Raw genomic sequence first — 16,932 nt, 5'->3', positions numbered from 1 at the left:
TCCTCGACGATACGGGTGCTCTGCTACTGACAACTTCATGAATGTTATTCAAGTTGTGCATTAACTGCCATCCTCCCTTACGCATATCAGACCATCTGATGGAAATTTACATTTCGAGATTAGTAGGGTTTGTGCCAACACCTGATTCATTTTCATCTTATCTCCTAAAAATATTCGTGGAGAGCACTTACTACATACAGTCAGCTGCAAACAGAATGTTTATGTGGTGGCAAGGCGGTCACCGTGGTCTGGAGGGCAGCGTCTTGTCTGAGTCTCGATTCGATTTCAGCCACTGCTTATTTGAATAAAATCCCACAACAGCGATGGCCAAAGACTTCCGGTACGAGGAGTCAACCTCATTCTGCCAGCGACTTTGTCAAAGAGGACGCAGGAGTGGACAGAGGATCATGGAAACCTCTTCCCCTTGATTTGAGAAACTAGCCCTGACGGCGGAAGAATCAGCAACGGTCACTGACAGGAGGGCGGGGAATGCAATAGAAACCACTTTATTAAATGGCTCTGAGCACTATGGGACTTCACTGCTGTGGTCATCAGTCCCCTAGAACTTAGAACTACTTAAACCTAACTAACCTAAGGACGTCACACACATCCATGCCCGAGGCAGGATTCGAACCTGCGACCGTAGCGGTCACGCGGTTCCAGACTGAAGCGCCTTTAACCGCACGGCCACACCGGCCGGCAAACCACTTTATTAAAGGCACATCATGTAGGCCTGTATTCACAAGACATATCCTCTGTAACTGAAAAAAAAGTATTTCACAATGTTTTCTCCATTGGCAAATGACACAGATTTGTCCCCCATTCGCATCAGAGGGAGTGGGCTGCCAAGGAAGTGACCAGGAGAAAAAGTTTGGAATACAAACGAATTAGCGGGCCGCATACACCAGTCAGAAGATTCACGATTTAAAAAACACTTTAAAGCATGACGGAAGAACCTCGATCCGGAAACACTCTAGTCAAAAGGATTACCCCAAAATCGCGTCCGACAGCTAACAAGAGATGGTAGTAGCTTCCACGCAAGCACTAGAAACACGTTGGTATTCATTACCTGTTGAAAGCAAAGATAATATCAGGAGAGCTAAACGAGTATGCCCGTCGTTGGTCCCTCGCTGCTGCGCTGCCAATTAGCGCGGAGGGAGGCGTCCGCGTGGCGCGGCTGTCCTCGCCTGGCCGGGACACTGTCACAGCGGCCCTCGGCCCGCGCCAGAAAAACACCGCCTTCCGGCGCTTCCCAGAAACGGGCGCAAATAGCTTGTCCGGCGCATGCGGCTACACGCGTCTCGCCGCTCTCTGCCCTCCTGTGCCTCGACCGTCACCTAGCAGACACAGTCGCTGCCCGCCGACCGCTGTTGGTGCAGACTCCTCTTCTGTCGACGGCTGAGAGCATGTCGCAGAGTTAAGGCGAGGTCATCACGTAAAAGTGACTACGAGCGAATGGCAAGAGAGTAAGGAAGTGTTGTAGGATTGTTACCGACCACAACACATTTATTTAAATATTTTGTGTAGGCGGTGTTGAAATTTGGTAGGGTTAAGAAATGCATTTTAAATACACAGCTGTACTGTTTCTATGGAAAACAATCGATTTCGGTCCAACATCTGACCGCCTTCGGGTCTCTTGCACCAAAAGGAGAAAACCAAACAACAAGTGTGTACAATGAAACTTCCTGGCAGATTAAAACTGTGTGCTGGACCGAGACTCGAACTCAGGACCTTTGCCTTCCGCGGGCAAGTGCTCTTCTACCAACTGAGCTACCCAAGCACGACTCACGCCCCGTCCTCACAGCTTTACTTCTGCCAGTACCTCGTCTCCTACCTTCCAAACTTTCATAAGCTCTCCTGGAAGGTAGGAGACGAGGTACTGGCAGAAGTAAAGCTGTGAGGACGGGGCGTGAGTCGTGCTTGGGTAGCTTAGTTGGTAGAGCACTTGCCCGCGGAAGGCAAAGGTCCCGAGTTCGAGTCTCTGTCCGGCACACAGTTTTAATCTGCCAGGAAGTTTCATATCAGCGCACACTCCGCTGTAGAGTGAAAATTTCATTCTAAGTGTGTACAATGTGTAACCATCGAGTATATAGACGGTGTTCCGAAACTATTCACTCAAATTAATGCAGGATATAGAGAACATAAAAACAAATATGTTTCGACAAGGAGCATTTGGCCTCTGATGTCAACTTGTAATGCTAGGGAACATTTTGTTGGTGATTCTGACACTGAAAACTGCTCTTTGTGCGGATGCTTGGCTCTGATGTGTCCTTGGAAACACACAGATTCAGTCGCAGTCGTTACCGCCTTGTAACAACAGTGAACGTGAAGCGGTTTACGTACACTGAAACGGCTGACATACATCTGGTATACGGGTCTGTGAATGAAAATGGACGAACTGCAGTGAGACAGTATAGACAGCGGTTTCCTAACCGGCGGGTTCTACAACACCGAACACTCGGACGTCTACATCGCCTGATATCTGAAACAGGCACTCTCCGTGCAAGTGAGCGTAATACAAGTCGGAATCAAACAGTGCTAACTCCCGAAATAGAAGATGAGATGCTGCGACGCTCTATCTACAAGTACACAACGTGTTTCACACATCCTTGGCGTCAGACATAGCGTTGTTACACGACCAGAAATTGCATCCTTTCCAGCTTCAGCGCTTGTCAGCACTAGCACCTGCAGATTTTCCTCAATGCGTGCCGTTCCCAAATTGGTTTTTAAAACAACTACCCTCCACCCATAATATTCGGCCCATGTCCTGTACACCGACGAGGCTTTGTTTAATCGCGAAGGCTGTTTCAGTATACACAATTTGCATGTTTGGATACACGTAAGTCCACAATATACTCGATCTCCTGCTCATCAACAGAGCACAAAATGGTACTTACAAATGCAACTAATTTGTCCATTGTCACAGTTTAAATGCCAAATGTAGCTTATAGAATCTTCCATTACTATTATTAACTGTCGATAGCAGTTACGCCTTGACGACATCAGCGACGATTATGACCACCCTGTTCTCACATTTTTAACTGAGTAGCCCAAAGACCCTACGATGGAAGTCCCAAACATTCCGGAGATATAATGACGATCGATTTAGTCACATATAATTAAATAACATTGAAGATCAGGTCAGAAGCTCCAGGAGTCGGTTGCAGATAAGGCTGCAGTGTATAGAGAAGTATACTAAAAAATTATACTGATATCAAGGAAGACCTGCAAAAGACCAACACTTGGCGCCGTGTTTGAGATTTGACGTAAACAGATGTCTTGTATTGCGTATAAATAAGAGAAAAGATACGTTATTGCTGAGCAGTCACTGAAAGCACTGACATACATTAAATAGCTTGCAGAAATGTTTCGAACATTTTAAGCAAGGAGTATACACGTGTGTGGATTGAAGTGAGTGCTATTTTTAAATCGACCGTCATTAATTGAACATAATATTTTCTAAGTGCACAAATTTACTGCTTCATTTTCGTGGTTTTTCCCCAGAGCTCCTACATTTTTTTTTCCACCTGCAACAACGTCATATTTCTAGTGAATTTCTTGTTTACAGCTGCTGAACTGACGGAATATTTTGAAATGTGCAACAGTGTAAGGACGCAGCTCATGAAACAGAATCTGTCACAAATTTGCTTCATCAAATAGTCATAGTAATGCGAAGTCTCGTTTCTTGCTTATTACAACTATACGACCCAGATGTGCTCTACTCGATCGATAAAAGCTTCGTGCATCGTGTAATATTAGCTTCAAAATTTCCACTGAAGATGTTCCAATCAGTTATATTGCAAGAATGCCTAGCTGAGGATCTACACGTAGAGCAGGTACCGACAGTTTTACCCAAACAGTAACGCATTGTGCGTAAGTAGGCGAAAAGACCAGTTATTTATGATTGCTTTCTTTTATTGTTCTGCAACTGTGTAGTCACAACCGTTAAACACCCAGGGGTATCCGTACGGAAAGATTTAAAGTCGAACGACCACATACATAAAACTAATCGAAGGACCGGCAGATGGCGAACACATCAATTGGAAGGATTCTTAGAGGTAGCAAGTAGCACTTTCTACCGATTACGTGAGCAAGATCCTTACCAGACAGAAATGACACAAGAAATAAAGGGTATAAATGATATAGGAAATTAAGCAGACCCAAAGAAGAGCCGCGCCTTTTGTCTCAGGTTTGTTTGGTAAACGCGAAAGCGTCCCGGCGGTGCTAATCCAACTACAGTTTTACACGCTACAAGAAGGGTCTCACGCACCAGTACATGGTTTACTGTTGAAATCTGAGAGCATACATTCCTAGAAAAGTGGATCAATATGTATATTGAAAAAATGCCATGAATGTAAAATTGGAGAATTAGAGCTGACACGGAGAGCTACCAACAATCGTTCTTCCCGCATAACATTCGTGACTGGAGCAGGAAACCGGGAAAGTAACAATAGCACACAAAGTACCCTCCGCAGCACATCAGAAGATGGTACAAACAGATGCTCGAGACGACCCCCCTCCCCCCCAAAATCGCTTAATATAATACCGTTTCCGTTAAATACTGTTGCTCTCTTACTTCGAGATTAGGTTCAAATGGCTCTGAGCACTATGGGACTTAACATCTATGTCATCAGTCCCCTAGAACTTAGAACTACTTAAACCCAACTAACGTAAGGACATCACACACATCCATGCCCGAGGCAGGATTCGAACCTGCGACCGTAGCAGTCCCGCGGTTCCGGACTGCAGCGCCTAGAACCGCACGGCTACCGTGGCCGGCTTCGAGATTAGGGGCTAAGTCTGTAGTGGTGGCGGTATCTGGACGTTTAGTCGGCCTGTCCGCTACGCGCCCCGGAGATCATTAGGGCGACTGCCTGGGGAGCAACCTGTTGTGCGGGACTCCCTCGCTGTTTACGGCAGTGGCTCGCTGGGGGGTTGCTGTCACAACTGGCACCGCGCAGCAGGGAGCGCTGTCGCCCCACACAATTACCAGCCACTCTTTCCAGGGGGAAAACAACCCCGACTGACACGCTTCTGCTTCCTCTTTGGTCTTATTTTCTCCCTCTCACACCACAGATTTGACTTCCCGAGTTCGAAGATACGTGACGCAACTGCTAAAATACTGGACTAATGTTTAGGAGGAACACACTCAAACCCGATACGCTTATTCTTACTTCTGCTCTTACAAAATCATTTCAAAATAGCCTATCGTTAATTTCTTCACACTTCAGTGTCCGTCTTAGTTGACCTTATTTATTACCTCCACCTCCCTACATGCAACACTGACGTCATCTTTCAGAACACATTATTTTACTCTCTTCGTAACGTCGCCCGTAACGTTACTTCAACATCCAGATTTTTGTTTCCGCCCACGCTGTCAAATTCTTATAAAACATGTTTCTTTTATATTTTCGAGCATTCCAAATAGCTCTCATTTCACTTCCATTAACAATATTTAATTGTTGGGTAATGTACGTATGTAGCCCCACAGTTACTCTTCAGCATCGTAGCTTGAACCACGACGAACAACGACGCTCACACACCGTCTACAAATTTGCAGTTTAATTCTGAATTATGACGCACGCTATGGTTATCAGGAATGTAGCTGCGAACTTACCTCGATTGGCTGCTTCATCACCATCATGATGTTGACTTATTTCTTTTAGCTCCGCTAGCAGTCTGACGCTTTGGTCGTATCTTAACTCGGACGATGTTTTCCTTAGACATATCAATTTGTCGACAGTGTGAAACTCGCAGCAGGCATTGCGTTAGTCTGTCGGAGGTGTTCCCTTGTGATGGAACTGTAAATGTGATTGTAGGACACACTTGTCGGCAGTTGTGACGGCCACGTAGCGGAAACGTTGCGTAGAGTCTTGCCACTCGCTGGGCAGTGTGTGTTCGTTAGCGGAGATGTGTCGCCACACGCCAGACGACCGAGAAGTCGTGTTATCGTTGTTGGCTTCCTGTTACTTCACTTCCGCAGCCTGCATCTTCAGTACCTGCAAGGGCCTCGCTGTTGCGGTAGTAGCGTTGTGAAACAAACCTACTTTTTCAGGTGTGATAAAAAGAATGTCTTAGCAGGGACCCGGCACTTGTGACAAAGTACTGTAATGTCCTTTCGATTCTAAACGAAAAACAGGTCACAGATTAAACGTAGCTAGCCATTTGAAAATATGTTGACTTACGTGGCGATGAAAATGCATGGACGTAGTTTTCTCGTACGATGTCCTAAGAATCATGGATGAAGGGAAACAGGGAGATTCCTAGATTTCCAGAAAACGTTTGACATAGAGCCCTACTGCAAACTGTTAACGAAGGTTCAATCATATGGAATAGGCTCTCTGGCTGTGAGAGTCTTGTGAAAACATTTAACCGCAGAAACCATTACGTTGTCTTGGACAGTGTGTGTTTATCAGAGACAAGGGTATAGTGAGGAGCGTCCCAGCGAAGTTTGATAGCACTGCTCTTGTTCTTTATGTACATAAACTACCTGACAGATAGATTGAGCAGCGATATGGCAGTCGCGTCGTTGAGTAACTGTAGGAGGATGCAATGTGAGTTAATATCTATTCCGTGTGACTAATAAGGTACTGCAGATGAGCAGGCAAAACAATCCTGTACTGTTCGAATATAGTTGTAGCGCTGTGCTGCCGACACAGTTACATCTACTAAATATCTAGAAGTAACTTTGCAAAGGGACATGAAATGGAACGAGCAGTTTAGATCGGTTGTAGGGAAGGCGAATTGTTGACTTCAGTTGATTAGGGGAATTCTAGAAAAACTTAGCGTTTCCATAAACGAGAGCGTGTCCATTCTCGAATACTGCTAGAGTATTTCCGACCTCTGTAGGGTCGGATTAAAGGAAGACATCGAAGCTGTTAAGAGGCAGCTGCTAGCTTTCTTACTGGTAGGTTTGGTCAACCAGCATTTACGACTGACGGCAGAGTGATTATACTGCTACCTATTGAGACGCCAGTTAGAAGCTATCGGTAGGGGGAGGTGAAACGAGCCGCCACGGCTCAATGGGAATTGTCAGAAGACCGGCAACGGACTTTCTCAAAAGGTTACTGTGCAATTTTAAATATCTATATTGTCTATGAAACTACGCTGCAACCTCGATTGTGTACTTCACCTAAGGCCAATATAGATGTATAAAAGCGAAGCTTACAGAATGTCTTGTTCCCATCCACTCTGTAACTAGATAAATGTAACAAGAAAGGAAACGACTCGTAGCATTATGGATTTTCCCCGGCCACGCACTGAGCATAGAGATCTGAAATAATCTCATGGGTGTAGATGTTGGAATCTCACAAAACCAGACGACCAGCCTGTCGTTAACTGAAATATCCCAGATTTTTCTATATGCATTCGAGCACTCTAATACATTAATAACGGCCCTGCATCGTTAAGTATTAAAAGTGTGTATTTTTTTCATTTTAATCATTAAGTAACGTTCTGTATATGGAGGTTCTTTGATCCGAAATGGCTATGTATTTTCTTTCCTGGCTGGATTTTTGACTTTGACACCTGTGACTTTGAAACAGAGGAAATGGCAAGGAAGGAGCGTTCTTGAGAACAGTTTCGTAGTGGTTGTGTGCGTAAAGTAAAACAATTTTTCCTCCGAGTGATGGGGAAGTAGGCGTTACGGAAGACATCCATTCGAGGAGTTATCACCGATGAATTTGTTAGCAGGCTTTAAGAGTCTCGTGGGTCGCTTCCACCCTCTACGTGTTTTCTTCGCTCGCCGGATACTCTGTCTGTGTGTGTGTCCCTTGCCCGGCCTGCCATTGGCCGGTGGCGCTCTAACGCCCTCTGTGATTGGCTTGTTGCAGGGGAGAACTCGCGGCGTGGCCCCTACCAAAGCGGTGGCGTGCAACAATTAAAAGGTAGGTAAAAGCTCGGGCGCCCACGGCTCCTCCCGGGGGCTTTTAAGAGCAATACAATTAACCCCTGCGCCCCGTTTATTAAGTTTGCTCGCGACTGGTAATTCTGTTTGTCTGTCCTCAGCGGCTAACGCAATATCGCAGACGGCGACGGAGACATTTTTTTATCCCTCTCCTCCACGTCTCTCCACACGCAATTAGCAACGTAATGGAGTTTGGGCGGGTTCCGCACCACTTGCGGCCGATGGCGCTCCGCTGGCGATTCGGCCCACGGGCGACGCAGCTGGCGAGCTCTCCGCCGTTCACTAGGGCAAAGTCCCCCCCCTAGTTCCTACTACTAGATTCTCGCTCAACATTCCTCCAAAGCCGTCTCACGGAAAAATATTATTGCCAACTCCCAAGGAGTTTCCCAACTCTGTTGCCGTATACGAACGCATGCCGACGTCTCAGTGAACTTCTCTATACTGCACTTAAAACTTCAGTAAGTCCTTTATCTGGTAAACAGGGCGATTCATTTTTTGGTGGTAAAACGAGTCTCTCTTTCTTGACACCGAATCTTGATTTTTTTATGGACCCCTACTGTTCAAGGAAACAGAAAACCTTAGAAGTAATTACTTTTTCTAATTATTATTAATAATAGTAGAAATAGTGATGGTGACAGAGGTAGTATCTTGTAGGTGGTAGTATTGCATAATTTATGTAAGAATCTGTATAAGGATGAGTACAGCTGAGTTTGAGTTTAAAGTGACAGGCTACAATGGGATAAATAAATGTTAAAGAAACACCGTGAAAAATGACTGAAAGACACCAGTTTAGTATAAATGAGGAATATTAAGGAATATCCGGCTAGGTGTACAATGATAAATAAAAAAGTATGATTTTTCAGTTTGATTTCTATAGTATAACCTCTGTTGAAAAGAAATAAGGTAATACTGACACACTATTACGAATGTTGGCAACAGCTTAGAATTAATTTTCTACAGTAGTTATACGAGAGCATTCTGTTATAGGTAGGTGATAAAAAAACTCGGTTATGAGCACCAAATTACGAGTACGTACTCGTGTTCAAGAAATATGGTTAACTCCTAAAAACTGAAGGAAAACTTTTATTGCGTACATTCATCTTAAACGCAACGCTGATGACTTGGGCACGAGCAGATTTGATTTTGCCTTCATTTCCTTGTCAAACATTCTCACTCTATTGCGTATTTTATTTTTTTGCGTATACTATTCAATTTATTTTCGGCACGATAGTTTATTTTCTTCGTTTTTTATTTTTTTGTAGCTCTGAACATAAGCTACATTTCGATTGTATCGGAAATGGTGATAGAGTTCTTTCGCTGTCTGTTGGTCGGCTACATCAGGAATACCGGAAAAAAAACATATGCACTTCTGCCGTCGTCGACGTAAATACTTTGTTACTAGTCAATAAAATGAGCTCCATCAGTGATGATGATGTATTTGCATTAAGTGATTGCAAGATAGTATTTTATTGAGTGCACTGGAACTGAAGAATCTAAAATAGGTTGAAAATCTTTTGACTAATTCGTAATGTTATTCACGTAGAATAGATGTAATCTCGGTTTTGTATCGTTAGATTGTCGTTGTCATGGGTGTGCCATGTATGTTATTCCCCACATGCTGCAAACGACACAACTTAATTTTCTTTCCACCTGCCTGTTTTTATGTTTGATTTTGTATTGAAACATGTTTCCTTGGCGGATCCGTGGCTAACTGAGCATGGATTACTTCTGGTAAGGGAAAGGAGTAAGAGGATAAGGTGAGAATTAAACAATAAACGGTAGTACCTTATTGCGATCTACAGTACTTAAGCGCAGCGGAGTTTCGGATTAACCATAATCATAACATGCTTCACTCAGCCTGCAGTGCCACTTTGTGGATTCAAGTGTAATATTATTTTGCTTTTAGTCCCAGGTTGTATCAGCGACGGTAATTTATTACAGCTGACACAGCCGATGAATGTTCCTAATAAGATGTATACTGTCAGTCCTCTACAAGCGCTCCATACCCAACACACTGCTGACAATTGTAGTTGATGTATATTTTCCTGTTTTCCTGCGAGAGACATAAATAAATAAATAAGCAGGTAGAAGAGAGAGAGAGAGAGAGAGAGAGAGAGAGAGAGAGAGAGAGAGTGTTTCATTCGGCCCTTTCTCAGTGTCTGGCACAAAGCGAACGAAAGTTGGTGTACTACGGAAGAGGAGAAACCGAACAATTAAAAAGAGGCGCGTACACAAGACGTAAGAGTACAATCTGCCTGACGTCACTCATTGCTGATCTTCCATTGCGTCGTTCGCCGACGGACTTTTTACAAGGATAGCCATGCAGGGACCGCATTCTGTCTACGATGAGCACTGTTTCGAACTACACATAAAAGTGCTTTCATGAAAGAATGAGCCCTTGTTTTAAAATAATACGCGGTGTTATGAACAAGTGTCCCGTAAATGTTGAGGTCATTCTAGATGAAGCATTGACGTATTTTAGTAATACGGGGGAAGAACTGTGCGTGATCTCACTGAACCAGTCATCTTGGGATTCGACTGGATTGGTTTTAGTGGTATTACAGAGAGTTACGTGAATGAAGAGTAAGCTTTTAATCGACTCGGAGGTAGCAGATTCGAATCTTGGCGGAGGGAATAATTATCATTGCCCGTACGTGGCTGGTGAGGAGAGGATAGGTGGTGTGCTCATCAGACATTGCGCCAGTATCCTCGGTTAAATTCCAGACCTCTCGGCAATATCGTGGAATGAGGACATCCGACGCTGTTGATGGTGTCCGTGCATCGGAAGGAAAGGATAAGCTCGGGAGCTCCTTGGTCGTATTGGAGCAGACGAGACTATCTGCCCTTCCTTCACACAGTCGGCAGTAACACAGACGCGACACAAGAGCGCCATACGCTTTCGTCACAGTCACCAGCAATTTGCGAAGGGAAGGTATCAATGTGCGCGAGGAAGGGAAACGTTTCCAATTAGGCGGCTGAATCTACCCCAAGCGCATAATCACTGCGCTCGCTCTCTCTCTCTCTCTCTCTCTCTCTCTCTCTCTCTCTCTCTCTCTCTCTCTCTCACACACACACACACACACACACACACACACACACAGACAGTCATTTTTACGTCTTTAATTTCTCTGTGGACACACTATCTGCATTAGCTAACATACTTGTGGAGATGAGAAGGGGAAAGCTCCTGCTTTTGGTATTTTCTTTTGCTCCAGTAAACGATGATGGAAGGGGGAGGGGGCGGAGGGGCTGCGGTCTCAAGTGTTTTCTTCTTACTCACGGAATTACTATACAGTTCCACCTGTGCCCCCGGGCATGAAGTCCAAATCTTACTTCCTTTAATTTGAAACCTATGCTTGTCTACATGTTATTCGTCCATATCACCTACAATACACAGACTGACTCTTTTCGTTTTGTGTATCCTCTCCTGGTATCGGTACGGAGGAGGCAGAAAGAGAGAGTCACGAGGCACACATTTCTCCCCAATTCGTATTGGGGGGGGGGAGGAGAACCTTTGTCACCCACTTCCTTCCCCTATTCAACCTTCACCTTCACCTTCACCTTTGCGTTTACTGTATCTTCTTTTAACATCGTTATGTTTTTGTCAGTTTATCTTCTATCGTCACAGTATTGACCCGAGTGACTGTACATTAATCGTTAGTTGATTATTAAGGTAAAGGGACTAATAACCACCCTGTTGAATCCCGTATTATTATCACCATCATTATTATTATTAACTGTATACTTCAAATCTTGATATCTTCACAAGTGCATGAGGAGGGACTCGCTTTTCGAGACAATATACTATCTTGAGGCGTATGCTTAGTTCACGGAAGGGGGGGGGGGGTATAAACCATCAGTAAAGGGCAAACTTAGGTATGGATGTGGGATTATTGTCCGCCAGCTGTTGAGTGGCTACTGACAAGATGTTAAGCTGTGATTTGAAGTGAGTCACCACGTCGTGGCTTGTTGACTGTAGTCGTCATAGTGAAGGCTCCTGTAGGGTGACAAAACTACGACCTGTGCGGCGTACGGAAACTCGGATCAGTGGGCGCTGGCAGCCGAGACGCGGCCGCGTGGCGTGCTGTGAGCAAGAGCAGCGCAACTCTCGGTTTCTGCGGCAGGAAGCGCCGCCGTTAGCGGCGCCGGAAACCCTGGGGCGGCCAGCGCGCGGGCCGCGCCTAGCTCCCGTTCTGCGCCGCCAGGCTGGCGCACACCTGCGCGTGCGGGGCGTGCTCTGTCTGTGGTCTCGTGGCGCTGCTACCACACACTGTCTGATCAAAAGTATCCCGACACACCTACGTAATTCTGAACTGACTGATAGACGTCGCGAGAGGAGCACAGGAGAGCTCAATGACTGCGAACGTGGACTAGGCACCTGAGTAACAAATTCATCAGGGATATTTCAACCCTTCTAAAGCTGTCCAAGTGTTGGTTTAGCTGTGGTTGTTCATTTGCCTTTCCTCTTCACAAATACGTCACCAAGACCAAGCAGATCTCATGTACTGATGGACAGCGATTGTCGAGGGTTATGGGGGGTGGTTATAAAACCTCGCAAGAAATCATTCGTGGGTTCCAAAGTGCTATCAGCAGACCTGTTAGCACAATGATTGTGCATAGTTTCTAACATATAGTCTATTAGAGACTATATATTAGAGACTATCATTATATTATATAGTCTCTAAGAAATCTCTAGTTACCATATGCACAACAATAATAATTTCTCTTATGTCATTACTTTAGGATAGGCACAGTACGTAATGCCCCATTTAAAAATACGGAACCTTAACCGAGGCGGGATTCGATGTCTGTCATCTCTACTTCGCAAGGGAGCATTGTATCCTCTATTTAAGTACCATGATTTTAGTGGAACAATTAAGGAATAAACTCGAAGATGTTGAAGGGAGTTATTAAATTGAAGTCTCGGAATAGGTGGTATAGCGCGAGTGATCAAACTGCTTGTATTGCAGTTAGTGCAACAACGATGCCATCTCGTTCATGTGGACACTGCACGCAAGAGCACCAGCATCGCAAAGCACAACAGACTATCTTTAGACTACCCAACCAGGAAAGCTGTTAAGGATCTTGTAATCGAAGTCAGGTCTGTTTTGAACGAAATATTTATTTACTCCAAAGTTGAACTAGATGAGTCAAATTGTAATTTTTTTGCTTTTAACTGAAATAAAATTAATAAGTAACCTGCCTTTCGCAGGATATTATTTCTTCGTAAAAGACGCAAATACTAGACAGAGATTAGCAGTGAAATAAAATCAAGTGAACCTCTTATTGGGTATACAAAATAGATAAGACTAACACTGTGGGAGGAATACTATGGAAGGAAAACTGCATGGAGGCAACAGCGCCAACATATCTTTATTTGTGCAGCTCGCTGTTGCAAGATTTACGAATCCAAATTCAAATTGGAGCTACATTAGGAACCTCGGCTGTACATCCAAAACATATGAGAAGGTAACTGCTAAGATTCCGGATCGCGCTACTGCGGAATGTGAACGCTTAACTCTGCTCAAAGTCAGCAGAGTGCTGCAAAATAGCCACAGATGGTCGTCAGATACCTTCTTTGCCCATCTCCGACCGTGTGGCTCGAACCTCTCTCCCCGACTTCCAGAAAAACGTTCCTTCTCCCTGTCCAACTTTCAACCTGTACCTACCTTACATCCAAGGGGTGGCGAGGCTGACTAGACATCTTTGCCCGCCGTGGTGACGTTCGCCGGCACACAAGCTCGATGGTGTGATGCGTTCAGACTGACGCCAAGTCTGGGCCACACACACAGTGAGCGCGGTTGACGAAGTGAGTTAACCGACGGCTCTCTCTCGCTACAAAAGGCACGCCACCCGAAAGCGAAGCATTTCTTTCCCCACTCACAGTCCAAAAGATAATTACGTGATTGAAAAGTATGCTGGCCCTGGCCCGCCCGGTTAGCCGTGCGGTGTAACGCACTGCTTCCCGGGCGGGAAGGCGTACCGGTCCCCGGCACGAATCAAAAATGGTTAAAATGGCTCTAAGCACTGTGGGGCTTAACATCTGATGTCATCAGTCCCCTAGACTTAGAACTACTTAAACCTAACTAACATGACATCACACACATCCAGGCCCGAGGTAGGATTCGAACCTGCGATCGGCTCGAATCCGCCCGGCGGATTAGTCTCGAGGTCCGGTATGCCGGCCACTCTGTGGATGGTTTTTAAGGCGGTTTTCCATCTGCCTCGGCGAATGCGGGCTGGTCCTCCTTATTCCGCCTCAGTTACACTGTGTCGGCGATTGCTGCGCAGACACTTTCTCCACGTACGCGTATACCATAATTACTCTACCACGCAAACATTGGGGTTACACTCGTATGGTGTGAGACGTTCCCGGGGGGCTTCCACTGAGGGTCGAACCACACAATAACCCTGGGTTCGGAGGGGGGGGGGGGGGGGACTGCTGTAGCCTGTTGTGGTTGTGAACTACTGAGGGCTATGGCGGGGACGAAGCCTCTCCGTCGTTTCTAGGTCCCCAGTTCCATACGATACAATACTGGTCCTAAAATGAGTACATATGACATAGCTATATGTGACACTAATGTGACAAAGTCTAACGGAATACGATTGACGAAACAGTCTAGCGAATCCTGCAATGAGCGTCGCATGCGAAGTTTAACTTCGCAACTACTCAAATCATTTTTGCAGATCCATGTTCGCTTATTGTGATCACTTTCACAGCCGTGTACTTCAACGGGTATAATCTTTGTTATGACGTCTTTTCCAATTGCAGTAAATCTCGATTTCAGCAAATGCGTTTAACTTTATTCCAGCACGCTACTAACAACTGTAATTTCACAAACAATTTAGTATAATGAGCCCTACAAGATGTAAAAGCCTTACAACTAATGCAGCAACCATCATACCATGACTTCGTTCTCGGCATCCGTGGAAGATATCACTATGTAAAATTTTTTCAACTTATGCAGCTATCATCATACCATGACTTCCTTCTCATCTTACGTGTAAGATGTCAGTCTTCTATGACAGAGAGTAACTTCCCACTTGTTTAAGGTCGAAGTTGTAAAACCTTGCAAAATTTGACAAAAATGGCTGTCGTCACATATTAATGAAGCATTTAGCTACTTTAATTGTATTGGGTGAAATTATTTTTATATTTGATCTGTGGCGTTAGTTAACTTTGTTAGACATAGACGACACATAAATGTGCACAGTAAAAAAGTTCAGCCGTATTACTAATTCCAACGACTGCTGCGCTATGTCGTCTCGCACAAACAATTCTGTTCTTCCTGATACATGAGACTAGGACACACTGAAAAGAAATGCCTCCGAATTTTTTATGTGAAAACTCAAGCATTTTAAGTAAAACAAACGTTATTAACATTTTACATCTTTATTTTTCATGTCTCCATATTTATTTCTCAACGTAGTCATACTGGTGACGAACATACATCTTCCAACAAGAGATCAGTTTGCTGATACCGTCACTTTAGAATGACGCAGCCACAACTTCGCCTCTACCTGCACCGACTCATCGTTATCGTAGTGAAGTCATCGAAGGTGTGTTCTTTAAATTTTGGAAACAGATGAAAATCAGATGGTGCCAGGTTGGGATTGTATGGAGGATGGCCGATGACAGTCAACCCAAAGCGTCGGTTTGTTGCAGATGTCGCAGCTCTCGTGTGTGGTTTGGTATCGTCATGCTGAATGAGAGGGTGTTCCATCTGTGGACGAACTCTTCGAATTCGAACCTCGATTACAGCACGCTGTTTCTCGTGCACAGACACAGTTACGTTACTCAATGCCGTGTTCCACACTACAATGCGGAGCCCTCAAGCGACATACGGCTCCAAATACTTAGACATGAAGAATAAATATGTCAAATGTTAATAACGTTTGTTCTGTTTAAAAAGCATTAAAGAATTCTCACATAAAAATTCGAAGGCATTACTTTTCAGCTCGCCCTTGTATTCTATGACTCTTCAGAATACTCGAAAAGAGATTGTTTGTATTGTATATCAATGCTATCGTGAGTTGTTGATAAAAATTACACTCATAGTAAGTTTTGTGTCAGGTTGTTATGTATGACGCAGATATTTGTAGTGATAAAATGTAAAATTGGTTCAAATGGATCTGAGCACTATGAGACTCAACTTCTGAGGTCATTAGTCCCCTAGAACTTAGAACTAGTTAAACCTAACTAACCTAAGGACATCACACACATCCATGCCCGAGGCAGGATTCGAACCTGCGACCGTAGCGGTCTCGCGGTTCCAGACTGCAGCGCCTAGAACCGCACGGCCACTTAGGCCGGCGATAAAATGTAATAATGAGACTGCTAAGTGTTGCCGCGTTAGTTGTGCGTGAGTTATTTATTATTCACCGTGTAGGGTAAAAATTGCTGCATATATCTCAATGTTCTTCAAAACTAGTAGGAAGCCAGCAGTGCTAGAGAATATAACATAGAGTCATCTGTCATTCGCGTAAAGGTCTCGCTTCTCCGTTGAAGCCACCTGCCTCTTATTGCGAGAATTTGAATAACGATTTTCACTTGTTACTCAGAGAAGATCGCTGCATTGAAAGATAAATTTAAAAAAAAGCATGGAGCGTGCACAGTATGTTATTTTTGTTGGTATATCCCCTTAGCAAAGAAAACATTGTAAACTAACAACTGTTTTTTTCCATTTTCTTGCAAAAAATAAAATCTTCTCCGAAAACTAAATTTCTCTTCCCATTTACACGTACGCGCTTACTCTGCAATTCACACTTGTGTGTTTGTCATTGTATCCGACATCAGAACGATCGAGAAAAAGTTTGAAAATAGCTCTGAGAACACAATGTGCGGAAAAATAAGCGCCTAAAACTTGCGTGTCAGCTTTGATTTCTGATATTTTATTACGATGGTTATTTCTCCGTGTTCAGTTTGCAAAATACCTTTGGGAGCTGGAGGAGAAACTTGGTCATTGAAATTTCGTAAAAAGGGTCCCACTGCAACGAAAACGGCCTTTGTTTTAATGCCTGCCATC

At 44.4% G+C, this 16,932-nt stretch overlaps 1 protein-coding gene across 2 annotated transcripts in view; it reads left to right on the top strand.

The window, feature by feature from the left end:
* The window catches only part of LOC124796256 (ETS-like protein pointed), an 820,436-nt gene that overhangs the window by 351,644 nt on the left and 451,860 nt on the right, over positions 1–16,932 (top strand). Inside the window, exon 4 of one of the 2 annotated variants that reach the window (XM_047260360.1) lies at positions 7,833–7,886. The exons of the other annotated variant lie outside the window; for it this stretch is intronic. Coding sequence (XP_047116316.1) covers positions 7,833–7,886 — 54 coding nt within the window. The remainder of the gene's footprint in view (positions 1–7,832; positions 7,887–16,932) is intronic. 2 annotated transcript variants of the gene reach the window in all.

Source organism: Schistocerca piceifrons, chromosome 4 (genome assembly GCF_021461385.2).
Source record: "Schistocerca piceifrons isolate TAMUIC-IGC-003096 chromosome 4, iqSchPice1.1, whole genome shotgun sequence".
In the NCBI taxonomy this organism is placed as follows: Eukaryota; Metazoa; Arthropoda; class Insecta; order Orthoptera; family Acrididae; genus Schistocerca; species Schistocerca piceifrons.
This window is presented reverse-complemented; position numbering and strand designations above follow the sequence as displayed.